Raw genomic sequence first — 14482 nt, 5'->3', positions numbered from 1 at the left:
AAATAAACTTTATTGAAGTATAATTTATATGTATATATATTTTAGTGTATGTGCTGCTGAAGCAAGCACAAAGTATAATTTACATAAAATATACAGTTGGCCCTTGAACAATGTGGGAGTTAGGGGCACCAACCCCTTGACACAGCCAAAAAGCCTTATACAACTTTTGACTCCCCCAGAACTCTACTACTGTTGATTATATAATCAATAAGACTGGAAGTCTTACTGATTATATAAACAGTTGATGAATACTACTTTGTATGTCTTATGTATTATATACTGTATTCTTAAGCTAGAGAAAAAATATTATTAAGAAAACAATACTGTATTATATTTATGGAAAAAAAATCCATGGGTAAAGTGGACCCATACACTTCAGATCTGTGTTGTTGAAAGGTCAACTGTACTCATTTCATGTGTGTAGTGTGAGTTAGGTTTTGACAAATGTATATATTTGTATAACCACCATTCAAATCAAGATATAGAACATGTCTCTCTGAGCAAAAATTTCCTTCATCCCCTTTTGCTTTTAGTCTCTCTTCACCCCAGACAGCTACCGATCTGCTTTCTGTCACTGTAGAAAGGTTTTTGCCGATTCTAGAATTACGTATCTATGAAATTATACTATATATATTCTTTTGTATCTTCACAAAAGTGCATATTTTTAGTAGTTTGGCGTTTTTTATTGCTGAGTAGTTTGCCATTGTATGAATAAGCCACAGTCTTTTAAACTCTACTTGTTGATACTAACTGAAAAACTGATTTCCAGTTTTTGTATATTTTGAATGAAATTGCTATGGACATTTGTGTCCAGTTTGTTTTTGTGGAATTATGTTTTATATTTTCATTTCTCTTGGGGTAGAATTGTGGACCATAGGGTTTTCATGTTTAACCTAAAAAAAACTGTCGCTTTTCTGAAATGTGATTTTACCATTTTATACTTCTACCAGCAATGTGTGGCGGTTCCAGTTACTCTACATCCTACTAACATTTGGGGGTTGCTAATTGAACACTTTGGTTCAGATTCACTGGGGAGAAATTGTGCTATGTGCAGACTCTTTTAACAGTGATAGAAGAGACTTGAAATACGTTTCAGGGTTTAGTAATGATAGCTAATTAGTTGCCATTTATTTTGCAGCTCCTCTGTGCCAGGTGCTGTGTTAATGACTTTACATGTATTATAAGCTATCATCCTTAAAAGGGTTTTTACAAGATGGAATTTATTATCTTTATTTAAGAGATCGGAATCCTGGGCTAGTTGATTTTAGGCATAAGATTTGATTCATAGTTTGATTCAAATCCTAGATTCTTTATTTAATTTCACCTCAGTATTTTGGTCTTTGTCTTTTATAGAGGACCATTGAAAATGAGTAAGATTTCGGCTAAGATCATGGTCTTTTGATATTGGTCATCAGGGGCTTCTCAAGTTAAATTGAGGAAGGTCTGATGATAATTAGAAGAATTAGAAGCCCTAGGGAAAACATATAGAAGTTGAATTGAGTTGTGTGTGTATTTATATGTAAAAGAAAGAGCATGCATAGTTACATTTCTGAGGAGAGTCATTAATATAGATGCCACTTGTTTTTTAATGAATCAAATATTTTATTAGTTCAGAAAGGCTCACCCACAAAATATGTATTTATCACTTCAGTTTGTTCCCTGACTGCCACACAGTTTAGCATGATTAATTTTTTTTTTTTTTTTTTCCTGATCAAAATGACCTCAGTCAGGGCTAGTTTCCTGTCAGCACGCCAACAGCTCAAACACTGAAGTGTCACAACTCTCTTCAAAGTGTCTCTCCCTCAAGACTGGGTACATAATTGAAAGAGCTCAGTACAAAACAAAAATGTGGAACCATTTGTAAAAAAAAATTAAGAATTCCCAGACGGTGGGAGCTGGGCATTAAACCCAGCCATGGCACTTCCAGTCAGATACTCAGAATGCACCACAGCCATGATGGCAGCCAGGCTCCTCCTGTCTCCTTGTCCTGTCCTTCCGTCATGGAAACTGATGTTTCCTCTCTCCTACTCCTGTATAACAAAGTGAAAGTAGTTAGAACCTTACCCAAGAGGTGGAGTCTTCCCGACCCTAGTTGTCTTACCTTCTTCTTCTTCTTTTTTAAAATTTTATTAATTTTTTAAATTTTTAAAATAAACATATAATGTATTTTTATCCTCAGGGGTACAGGTCTGTGAATCACCAGGTCCACACATCTCACAGCACTCACCACAGCACATACCCCCCACCCCCAATGTCCATAACCACACCACCCTCTCCCAGCCCCCCTCCCCCACTTTTTAATGTATTGTTTAAGTTGTGAAAAGTAGGGGAAAATGGCAAAGCTGCAGAATTACTAAAGAGGAAAGACAGGTAGTGGTAAATAATAGTAATTGGGTCAAGAAGCTTGTTTTTATGTCCAAGTAACTTAGTTGCTGTTGAAATTAACTTGTTTTACAATGTGGGAATCAGCCTTTTGGCATTTAATTTTTAATATGTCTTAGACAGTTAATGTTTAATTATATATAATTTCGATTTGCATTGTAGCTACTAGATTTAATTTTAGAGCAAATTTTTTTAAAGAAAAATCTTGTGTATTTCCAGGTAGACAAATGGTATGAAACAGTTTAGATTTTGCAGAATTTTTAACAAAAAATGTTTAAAATTTGGATCCTTTTAATTTCATTTTTTCCCTTTTCCATACTGTTTTGTAGACATTTCAACCTACGAATGAAGCGGGATACATCTCTTTTCAGTGAGGAATTTAAAGTAGAAACATCAAATAAAGTACTTGATTATGATACCTCTCATATTTACACTGGACATATTTATGGTAAGTTGAATCTTAGAAGGATCTCTTTCTTTAGTTTTTTCTGTACAAAGAAACACATATATTTTGAGGTATAGGAGTATATTTCAGAGAGGTGGGATAATTCCTGAGGAGATTTAAATGTATCATGAAGGATAACAGTCTTTGAAGAATAAAGTAACCCTTGGACCTATCTCTATATGTGTATTTAATATTGAATTACACAGTGCCTGGCTTCTGAAAGATATGTAGTTGTGATTCTCTCAATACCTATGACTGTTAGATTTTTTTTTTTTTTTGAAGATTTTGTTTATTTATTTGACAGAGAGAAATCACAAGTAAGCAGAGAGGCAGGCAGAGAGAGAGGAGGAAGCAGGCTCCCTGCTGAGCAGAGAGCCCGATGCGGGGCTTGAACCCAGGACCCGGGATCATGACCTGAGCCGAAGGCAGTGGCTTAACCCACTGAGCCACCCAGGCGCCCCAGATTTTTTTTAAAAAAGATTTATTTATTTGAGAGAGAGAAAGAAACAGAGTGAGAGAGCATGAGAGGGGAGGTCAGAGGGAGAAGCAGACTCCCCATGGAGCTGGGAGCCCGATGTGGGACTCAACCCCAGGACTCCAGGATCGTGACCTGAGCTGAAGGCAGTTGCTTAACCAACTGAGCCACCCAGGCACCCATATGATTGTTAGATTTTTTAAAAAGTTTTTAATGACTTCTTTAATTTTCTGATCTTCCAAGCAAAGCATTAGCTGTGTTTTATATGAAAAGAGAAGAAACCTAAAGGGGAAAGTGTAAAGATCATCTTAATAGGCCCCCCCCCCAAAAAAAAAGGGACAAAGTCATTCATAGAAAAATCCTTTTTGGGCCTTCCTGCCTCAGAATCTATTTGCTGTGTTCACAATTCTTTTTTTTTTGTTTTTTTTTTTTAATCAAGACTTTATTGGATAAATGTTACACAACATTCTTTAACATTTAAGTCAGCATACTTCAGATGAGAAACAACTTTAGTCATTCAGATCTACAAAATGAAATAGACTTTTGAAGATTCGAAGTATAGACAAAGGTAGCATTGAAGCAAAGCTTAAATATTAAGCAGCTAAAGCAATGAAAAGTGAAATAACAACATGGTATGTCTCAATTTTAAATACCACCAAATTTTATTTGTTAAAAAAATGAAAATGTGGTTTATAACAAAACACTTTGGGAATTTTGTCATGAGAAAAAAATATTTAGATACTTAAAAGGATTGGGAGAGATCAGGTTTTGCCTTTGTATTATTTTTTTTGGTCATTTCCATCACTGTGCAAAGAATTCTAAAGCTTCAATGTTGTACAGCCTACCGTGGCGTGAAGTTATCTGTTTCCTGAAGTGAGCTTGGAAGGTACTGCTGGTGTTCAATCTCAGAACAAGATGGACCCCAGCCTTAGCCCTAGGGCTGTGAAGAACAGGGGGCCACAGAGGTACACATAATCTTTAGAGCTACCTGCTGCTCCAGTTTCTGAACTGACTTTTTCAGATTTGATCAGATGTGTATAATGACTTCATGAAGATTTCTGAAAACACTTTAGAATGTGTTCCAAACTACTGTGTTCACAATTCTAACAAATTTCCCTTACTAAACTGATTAAGAAGGTAATAGGGCGGGGCGCCTGGGTGGCTCATTGGGTTAAAGCCTCTGCCTTCCGCTCAGGTCATGATCCCAGGGTGCTGGGATCAAGCCCCACATCGGGCTCTCTACTCAGCAGGGAACCTACTTCTTCCTCTCTCTCTGCCTGCCTCTCTGCCTACTTGTGATCGCTGTCAAATAAATAAATAAAATCTTTAAAAAAAAAAAAAGAAGGTAATAGGGTGATGGGGAGTACACTTAACCCAAGAAAAAGTTACATTTGACAGTTTAGTAGTATGGAAAGTACAGTCAAATCTTCTGGAGATATTAGAGAGGTTCAAAATACTGTTATAACTGTATATTAATAAATACTCAAGATGATTCTCAGTTATTAAGATAAAGTTAACTGAAAGTTAAATTTCATTTCTATAAGATCTTCACTCAAAATCATAATATTATGGAAAATTAAGTTATTAAAAATTTTTCTTATTTTTTATTATGCCAGATAAATGAGGCATTTTTGTACTTAGAATTTCTTACTTGCAGATGAAACTTTGTTAATAAATTAAAAATTTTCTGTAAAGTGTTTTTCCATCAGTCTAAACTTTCGATATTGAACCATTATTCCTTTGATCATTTATCTTTCTCGGCAGAAACTTTGTAGTGTCTACCTTTCTTTGCTAGGTGATGGTCAAGAAGAGTATAAGACTAAATGAGTTTGCATATAGAAATCATGTTTAAAATACCAGTGTCTTGGGTTCTTAACTTTAGTCCTAAGTTAATTGACTGTCAGTTAATTAATGTTACTCTGCAATTTAGAAATTGTGGAAAGCCTGATACTTATTTTAATGAGAAAATTTTAACAGGTAAATTTAACTTTTAATGCACCATCCTCCTACTTTTCATTTCTTCATATCATTTGATGACTGATGCTCAGTTTTTCTTTGTGAATATCTCAAAATAGCCTTTTTATCCTGTATTTTCTTTCACTAGAGAAGTATAATTGATGGGACAGTATTACAAATTACAGAGGATTGTTGGTATGCTTTTGTTCAAACTACTTCTGAAATATTTGATACTTACTTATTTTAAAAATATATTTATAAAAAAAGGAAGCCAAAAGTTTCATGCAGATTATGTCAGGTGGGAAAAGAACTTTTTTACTTATGATGATTAGAGCAAAAACTCAAAAGATACTTTATTTTCTTTCTTTCTTTCCTTCCTTCCTTCTTTCCTTTTTTCTTTTCTTTCCTGTCCTTTCTGTCTTTCTTTCTTTCTTTCTTCTTGAACTAATGACCCTGTGAGATCAAGACCTGAGTTGAGATCAAGAGTCAGAAGCTTAACTGACTGAGCCACCCAGGTGCTCCTCTAAAGAAACTTTAATATCTGTGTTTTGGAAGTGCATATTTTATCAGTGGATCTGCTTGCTTCTTTCCGAGTTTAAGTTAATTTAACAATTATTTATTGAATGACTATTAAATTCTTGCCAGGTACTGTACTTAGATGCTGGGAATGTGATTGTCAATGAAAAAGACGTTCTCTTCTCACTGTTGTTATCTAGTAATTGTACAGACTTTAACTACTAGTTGCTGTTCACATCTCAAATTCCGCTTGATATATTCTTTGTGAAAATTAATTTCCCCAATAAATTTGTATTCAGGTTTTTAAAATATGTAAGAAAAGGGGCGCCTGGGTGGCACAGTGGGTTAAGATGTATAAGAATGGCTTTTTAAAGGGGAACAAATTTAACATTTACGTGAAAATTAATTTTTCAAGTGTTTGTTGCTTTCATTAACAGGTGAAGAAGGAAGCTTTAGCCATGGGTCCGTTATTGATGGAAGATTTGAAGGATTCATCCAGACTCGTGGTGGCACATTTTATGTTGAGCCAGCAGAGCGATATATTAAAGACCGAACTCTGCCCTTTCATTCTGTCATTTATCATGAAGATGATATTAGTAAGTACTTAAATTTTATTAAGTAGCCTTCTGCAAAAAGACATATAAATAGTTAAAAGTATGAAGAGACATGAGTCCTGAACTGTTTTCTCTCCGAAGCTATTAATTAGGCTAGAAAAGAGTTTCACAGCCAGAGTCTCAATTTAACAAATAGTAGACCTGTATGAAGAGTTGATTTCTTTGTCAATCCATGCCTACTTTGTTGATAGAGTACAACCAGTTCTATTTGAACTATGAGTCAACCAACTCTGATTGAATTGGAAATTCTATATTCTGATAATCAGTCAGTCATTTAATGCTATAATGCCTTTGTGTGTGTGGCTTTCCTGTGAAATTTCCTGTAAATTTCAGGGTGGGTATTTGTGTAGTACTGTAGTATTTAAGGACTATTTTAGATATTTTTGTATCTCTAAGTCCTTTGAGTATTTCTTTTTGGAATCTTGAAATAATTTTATTTTAGCTTGGTGAGATTCTAGGTTTATCATGATGGATTTTGTCCTCTACCCTGGTTTTTACATGATGGTAATTTGTTGGGAGAATTCTTTTTCTGCATTTTAAGAGTAGAAAATGTACTTGTACTTCACTGTTTAATTTTACCATTGTTCATATATTCACAGTCATCCAATCACGAGAATGCTTTAATGAAATACCACAGAAATACATTCCTCTAATTTATAATGCCTCTTGAATACTCATATTTTATTTTTGACTATAATTAGACTAGTCTCATTTTTTGCCTATTTTCCTAACTTGGCAACTTCCTTCTGGCTTCATTTTGCATTCTACAGCCAGGAATTTATTGTCAGTAATTTCATTCTCACTCCTAATAATGTGCTGGAAAGCCTAACCATCTTGGCTTTTTGCTCTATCAGCTCTGACAGTTTCCATACTTCTTTAGTCTGTCCAACTGCTTGTTATCTCTGATGTTGGATTGCTATAGAAAATAGCATAATTATTCTAGATAGGGTGCATTTATGATTTAAGCTACTTGCTAACTCACAAATTCATTAATGCTACTTGCTTATATCTATATATACATATTTTTAATGCTATTTGCCTATATTTATTCATCCCTGTTTGATTCCTTTTCTAGTTTACCCTCCTGGTGTTTCAGACTTTTCTCAAGCTCCATGCTACAGTCCTTCCTCACAAGCTGGAATATGAATGCGTTTGCCTTCCTTTCTTTCTGCCAACAGAATTACTATCTACTTGATTTGTATGTTACTTTGTAATTTTTTTTAGTAATTTAATCTTCTTGCAGGTTTACCTTTCCTGTCAGGGTATACAAGTTCTCCAAATGTGATTTCTGTTTCTTTTGCTCCTTTAACATTCCAAATTTTATTTAATATCTGAAGCAGATTCTTTATAGACATCTAATGAAATCTTGAAACATTTTCCTTACAATGTTTTCTCAAAATCAAACAAGGCCTTATGGGAAAGGGAGAGGAAGAGAGTAATGGACAGATTTTGAACTCCTGTTTTTATTTGTATTGTGATCAAACTTTATCCTTTGCTGATTTACACTTCCCATAAGTTATGATTTCTATTATTATTATTCTCTCTCATTTCCTTCCTTCTCCTGTCTACTTGTAAGTAGGTCGAGCATATTCTGCTCTTTTTTGCACTTTTATTGCTTCCTGTCCTGTAATTGCATTTTTCCACTTTCCATCTTATAGTAACTTCCAAATACCTTCCTTTACGTCAACTTTTCTTTTCCCCCCAAAATGACAAGTTAGTTTGGAGGATCAGTGACATTGGATGTGACTGAGTGTTCTGTTCCTTTTGGCATTTAACTTTACCATCGATTTTGTTTCTTGTTTTTTACTTGTCTTATTAAAATACAAGTTCATTAAGGGGCACCTGGGTGGCTCAGTGGGTTAAGCCTCTGCCTTTGGCTCAGGTCATGATCTCAGGGTTTTGGCTTTCTGCTCAGTGGGGAGCCTGCTTCCCCCTCTTTCTCTGCCTGCCTTTCTGCCTACTTGTGATCTCTCTCTCTGTGTCAAATAAATAAATAAAATCTTAAAAAAAAAAAAAAAAATATATATATATAGGGCGCCTGGGTGGCTCAGTGGGTTAAGCCGCTGCCTTCGCCTCAGGTCATGATCTCAGGGTCCTGGGATCGAGTCCCGCATCGGGCTCTCTGCTCAGCAGGGAGCCTGCTTCCTCCTTTCTCTCTCTGCTTGCCTCTCTGTCTACTTGTGATCTCTCTCTGTCAAATAAATAAATAAAATCTTTAAAAAAATATATATATATATTCATTAAAAAAATAATGTTCATGCTAAGGAGACCTTTTCATGTTGTTATTATTATATACCAGTAGTGGTATTAGAGCTTAAAAATAGTAATGTTTAGAGCGACTTTGTAATTTTTTTTTTCAGCTATTTAAAAATGTAAAAATCTTCCTTCATTTGAATAGCAGACCAAACAACTGAGTTGTTGAGCAGGCTATAGTTTGCTTACCCCTTCCTCTTCTAGAGGATGGGTGGATAACTTACTTTTAACTGGCTCTTTAACTTCTCCGTGTAGAATACCTAAGGTTATGGTACTGGTAGTTGTAGTAGTAGTAAAAACAGTCATTAACTGTGTGTCCTGGCACTATGTAAAATTATTTGCTTACATTACTTCATTTAATCTTTATAGTAACACCATAAAGTATACTAGGCACGCATATATCCCCTTCTCCCCGGCTTTATAGATGAGGGAAATTAAGGCTTAGAAAACGTACATTACTTGATAATCGATCTTGTGTTCTTCACCATGTGCTCGTCTGCCTCACTCACGGAAGAAAGCTGTAAACTAAACATTACTCCAAGGACTTCTGAGGGTTTTGTGAAATCTGTAAGCCTTTCTAAAATGACACGTTTGCATCTATTGTTGTTTTAAGCCAAATTCTTTCCTCTCTATTTAGCAGTGGATGTTCTACTTTATGATTTTTTAAAAATTTTTTATTATCTTATTATTATTATTTTTTTTAGATTTTATTTATTTATTTGACAGACATATCACAAGTAGGCAGAGGCAGGCAGAGAGAGAGGGGGAAGCAGGCTCCCTGCCAAGCAGAGAGCCTGAGGCAGGGCTCGATCCCAGGACCCTGAGATCATGACCTGAGCCAAAGGCAGAGGCTTAACCCACCAAGCCACCCAGGCGCCCTGGATGTTCTACTTTATATCTAATTAAGAGGGAAAGGACATTCCTTTAATATATATTAGTATTTTCATATAATTTGCTTAAGTGCCAATAATTTATTTTCACAGCTGAATTACTGTGTGATTGTTTAGATCACCGTGTATATGCTTGAGTAAATTTAGTATCCCTGTATGTTTATTCTCAGCAGAAGCAAATGAAAGGTGAAGTATATATACCAACTTAGGGTAGGCATTCTGATGAGAGTTTGGCTATCCTTCTTTTAATACCGTTTTTGCAACTATAGGCATAAATATATGAAGCCACCATGGAAAATGATATTGCTGTTCTGGAGAATCTTAGGGAATATGGCTTCTGAGGCAGTACCAGAACACAGAGACAATTTGCAGTGAAAATGTTCAATAACTTCTCTAGGTGCTTTGATATTTATAGGTGATGGTGATAACCACATGTTTTTATCAGCTTTAAATTCACACTTGTTCAATTCTGTACTTAGGTAGTAAAAAGCACTTTCTCCTAAGACATAGAAGTATGAACAGTTATGGCAAGGTAAGAATACCACTTAGTCCTTTGTTCATAGTTAATTTGGAGATCAGATAGGTAATCTATATAAGCAGTATTGCTATCTTATATATTTATATTCAGACATTATACTAGGAATTCATTGATATGGATATAACTGGTTTTAGCACCTTAGGAAGTCTTATAATCATGGATTTAAAGGTGACCTTGTAGATCAACTGGCTAAAAGGGTTTCAGGGTTTAATTTATTTGCTCAAGATCATAACAGCAAGTTAGTTGCAGACATGGTAGGGAGAAAGCACAAGGGGTAATGTGTCAGAGAACTGAGGCATGCCATATGTCTGAGAAAGAAGTTAGAAGGGAAATCAGGATGATGCACTAGAATAGCTTCATGATCTTATGGGAAGGTCTACTTTTTTAATGAAGGTAAGTAGGTCTCATTTTCTGTGTATAAAATGAAGGTGTTAGACCAGATTTTTAATATCCCTTATCTCTTCTAAAATTGGATGATGTCTACTACTTTTCCTCTAGAGCTGGAAATATTTTTGATTTTGCTGATCATCAAACGACTATATAAAACATTTTTGCCTGTTAATGAAAAAGAAGTGTGCCCACCATCATTACATTTTTTTTTAAATAGTTGCATAATATTCTGTTGTTTCATTGGTGATATATTACTTACCAACCATCAACTAAATGGACATTTAGATTGCTTCCCCTTTTTTACTATTAAACATTGCTGTGGTATACATTATCTTCAAAACTGCTTATGTAAAGTATACTATTTAGTATTTTTTTTGACATTTGTATACATCTGTGAAACTGTTACCATAATCAATATAGTGTAGTGTATGTATCCATTGCCCCCAAAAGGTTTCCTCCTACTCTGTGTAATCCTTCTCTTCTTCTCAACAATTCTTTTTTCAGGTACAAAAGTGCAGGTTAGTTTGCGCTTTGTAGAATTTTATGTAAATGCACTTATGTCTTATGTAGTCTAAAAAAATTTGGCTTCTTTAGCACAGTATTTTTGAGATTCATCCATATTGTTTGTGTATATTAATAGTGCATTCCTTTTTATTGATGTAGTATTTAATTGTATGGATAACATCTTTATGCATTTGCTTGTTAATAGACATGTTTTGGGTTATCAAAAATTAAAAAAAACAACTCTAAAGCTTTTGATAAACTCATCAACTATTGATTGATTAAACATTTTACATGTGATAAATTTTGAAAAAAGACAAGAGGATGTAACACTAAGGGCTTTTACTCTCTTGGTCTAATACCTGAGGTCTAGAGAGGGGACATTTTGGAAATTTAAGATGAGCCTTGTGGAAACAAGAGAGCAGAAGGAACATTCATCTTATGCGAGTTGTATATAGATTCTGTCTCCCCCAAACCAGTACTCATCCTTCAAATTCAGTTCAGAAATAATCTAGAAGCCTTTCTGGCTCCTCACTTCTGGCTGTACCTCTCTTTACTGTTGTCGATGTGTTGGTGAGTCCTCGCTGTGTTTTTTTTTTTTTTTTTTTAAGATTTTATTTATTTATTTGACAGAGAGAGATCACAAGTAGATGGAGAGGCAGGCAGAGAGAGAGAGAGGGAAGCAGGATCTCCGCTGAGCAGAGAACCCGATGTGGGACTCGATCCCAGGACCCTGAGATCATGACCTGAGTCGAAGGCAGCGGCTTAACCCACTGAGCCACCCAGGCGCCCCTCGCTGTGTTTTGAATTCAGCAGTTTACGGGTCGTTGGTCCATGTGATTGATCTCTGGGAAGAGGTGTGGAAGGAAAACAGCTGTTGACTGGATGAGTACATTAAATTCAACCAATATTTAACATTTTATTAACTGTGGATGATTGCAACAACACTTCACACTTAGGGAGTTAATATTTAAAGGTTTTTTTTTTTTTTTTTTTTTAAAGATTTTATTTATTTATTTGACAGAGAGAGATCACAAGCAGGCAGAGAGGCAGGCAGAGAAACAGGAGGAAGCAGGCTCCCTGCCGAGCAGAGAGCCCGATGCGGGACTCGATCCCAGGACCCTGAGATCATGACCTGAGCCGAAGGCAGCGGCCCAACCCACTGAGCCACCCAGGCGCCCCGGGAGTTAATATTTAAATGGATACTTGTTTATATGTCTACACCCCAGCTAGACTGTGAGCTCTTTGAGGGTCTGTACTCTTTGTGTATTCTTGTGTTGCTTATGTTTGGTAACTAATAGTTTTTTCTCTCTCATTGCTTGTTGTATAAATAAATTAATGCAGTTAAGAATAAGATTGACATACAACTTGGAAATTTATGTGCATACATACCTTAATTTTGAACAAGGTCTGTGTTCTAGTGGATCTGTAAGGTAGTTAGAGATTTAGAGCACACTTTCATGTAGAAACAGTTTTTGGTTGCAGGCAGCTCCTACTTACCGCAGGTGGAATGAAGGCTAAAAGGAGGGTATTGGAGTCAGCAGTTTACAGATCTTTGGTTAATGGATGACCTTTGAAGAGGAATGGAAACCAGCTGCTGACTGAGAAATTAAATTCAACAAGTGTTTATTTATTTGTCCATGTACGGGAAGGATTAAGACCTAAAAAAGAAATCCATCAGGGGAATTTTCAGTCAGTAGTCTAGTCAGAATGTGATAAATGCTTAACCAAAATGCCATCAAAGCATAGAGGGTATTACAAACTGAAGGAGCCTTAGGGATACTTAGGAAGACTTCTTAGAGGAGATGGCATTTGACTTGAACCTTGAACATAGGGTAGACTTTTGGCTGTTAGAAGTAAGAATCTCTGAAGACAGAAGGAAGGTAGTTTCTTCTGGTTGCAGTAGTATTTGTTTTTAGCTGCTGCAGCTCAGGAACTTCAGAAAGGAAAGGAAACTGGCATTTTCTTTGCCCCGGACTCACCCATTTTCTGTGTATAGGGGTATAATGCCAGATTGAATAAATGGAAATAATGGTCATATTAAACCAATGTGTTACAAGCTTTCATTGCAAGTTTTAGTTGTAAGTTTTACAGGTGTAATGATTAATTATTTTTGAAATTTGAGTGCAGTTGACATGTGATTAATTTACTAATATCATCTGAGTGCCTAATTTGTATAAGACACTTTCAGATGCTGTGGAAACAAAGGTTCTTATCCTAATACATCTTAGAGTCTAGTGGTTCTGTTTATAATTGATCAGAATAATAGAGCAACATTGCTCCTCTTGACTTTATGCCCATGATCTACTTGGCCCCCAACACTAACCCTTTCTTCTTAAAAACCAGAGGTGGGAAAGGACATGCCTGGCCCATCCCATCTCTCTTTCCTGGGTGATCAGTGTTGTGAGTGCAGGTGAAAAGGGAGACAGACCACCTTCAGTTTCCTCTCTGTCCCAGGGACAATCATACTATGCTTCTCTTCCCGTGCTCTCCCCACCCTCTGGAGAGACTGGATGTGGGGAATGGAGACAGGGTGTTCAGGAGAAAGGGACTCCTGTCTCCTGGAGTTCAAAGAGAGAAGGACATTTGGGTTTGCCCTAGCCATTCTTTTATTTCTCTACACTCATCCTCTCTCCTTAAAAAAAAAAAAGCCCACTTCTTCCTTTTACTCTTCTTCAGTGAATCTTTGTTAATTTTTGACGGCTTTGGGGATAAACAGCATTTTCGTGGTCAAGAACCCTACCTACCTACCCTCCAGATATTAACAACTTTCTGTTCATTGTGAAGTCAGTCTATCGTAAATTCAATTACGATAATAAAAGTTAGATTATTTCATTGGATTTGGTGATTTATAGCATGTTATTGGAGACATTACACCAAATTTGAGATCTCATAACTGAGGCCTTGGACTTTGCAATCTGATTTTTAACCTGCCAGTCACACAGAGGTGAGGAAAGCCTCACTGGAAATAGTGAGGATGCAAGGGGATGCAAGGTCTACTACACTAGTTAGTATGTAGTGAGAAGTGGGTGTTTTTTATGCACCAGTTCTGTTGGACAGAGTATCTAAATGGTAAATATTTCCTTCTTCCTGGAGTGGATGATTGAGAGTTAATTAGAACTATTTCCTGCTTGAGGTGGCATCACAATATATGTATTATTTATATTTGCCCCTTCTACAGCAGAACAAAAGCAAGAGGTTGGCATGCAAAAGAACTGGAAGATGGGCAATAGATTTAAAGCCGATCTTTGTTTTAAATAGGCTGAATATTCTACACCAACGATTCATTCTTTGTGAAAGAATATGCTGTTTGGCCTTTTCAGGGGAACTACAGTGCATCCTATGATTTAGCATCACAATGAGGGCTTATTCATTAGTTGAACAAAGGCTTTTTCTAGAAATGGGGATTATATTGTCAGTAATTTTAGAGGGAAAATGTCATTGTCCATTTTCATAGTTGATGTGGTGACCAGGGTAAATAGGTCTTCTAGAAGTTTTGAAAGTATATAGGAGGAATTTTAC

The 14482-nt window shown here is 35.9% G+C and overlaps 1 protein-coding gene across 2 annotated transcripts in view; it reads left to right on the top strand.

The window, feature by feature from the left end:
• The window catches only part of ADAM10 (ADAM metallopeptidase domain 10), a 134198-nt gene that overhangs the window by 53251 nt on the left and 66465 nt on the right, over nucleotides 1–14482 (top strand). For both annotated transcript variants that reach the window (XM_047735763.1, XM_047735762.1), the window contains 2 exons: nucleotides 2712–2830; nucleotides 6212–6370. In XM_047735763.1, coding sequence (XP_047591719.1) covers nucleotides 2712–2830; nucleotides 6212–6370 — 278 coding nt within the window. The remainder of the gene's footprint in view (nucleotides 1–2711; nucleotides 2831–6211; nucleotides 6371–14482) is intronic.

The sequence above is a fragment of the Lutra lutra genome, chromosome 7 (genome assembly GCF_902655055.1).
Source record: "Lutra lutra chromosome 7, mLutLut1.2, whole genome shotgun sequence".
In the NCBI taxonomy this organism is placed as follows: Eukaryota; Metazoa; Chordata; class Mammalia; order Carnivora; family Mustelidae; genus Lutra; species Lutra lutra.
Note: the sequence above shows the minus strand (reverse complement) of the source record. Positions and strands in the feature narration are given on the sequence as shown.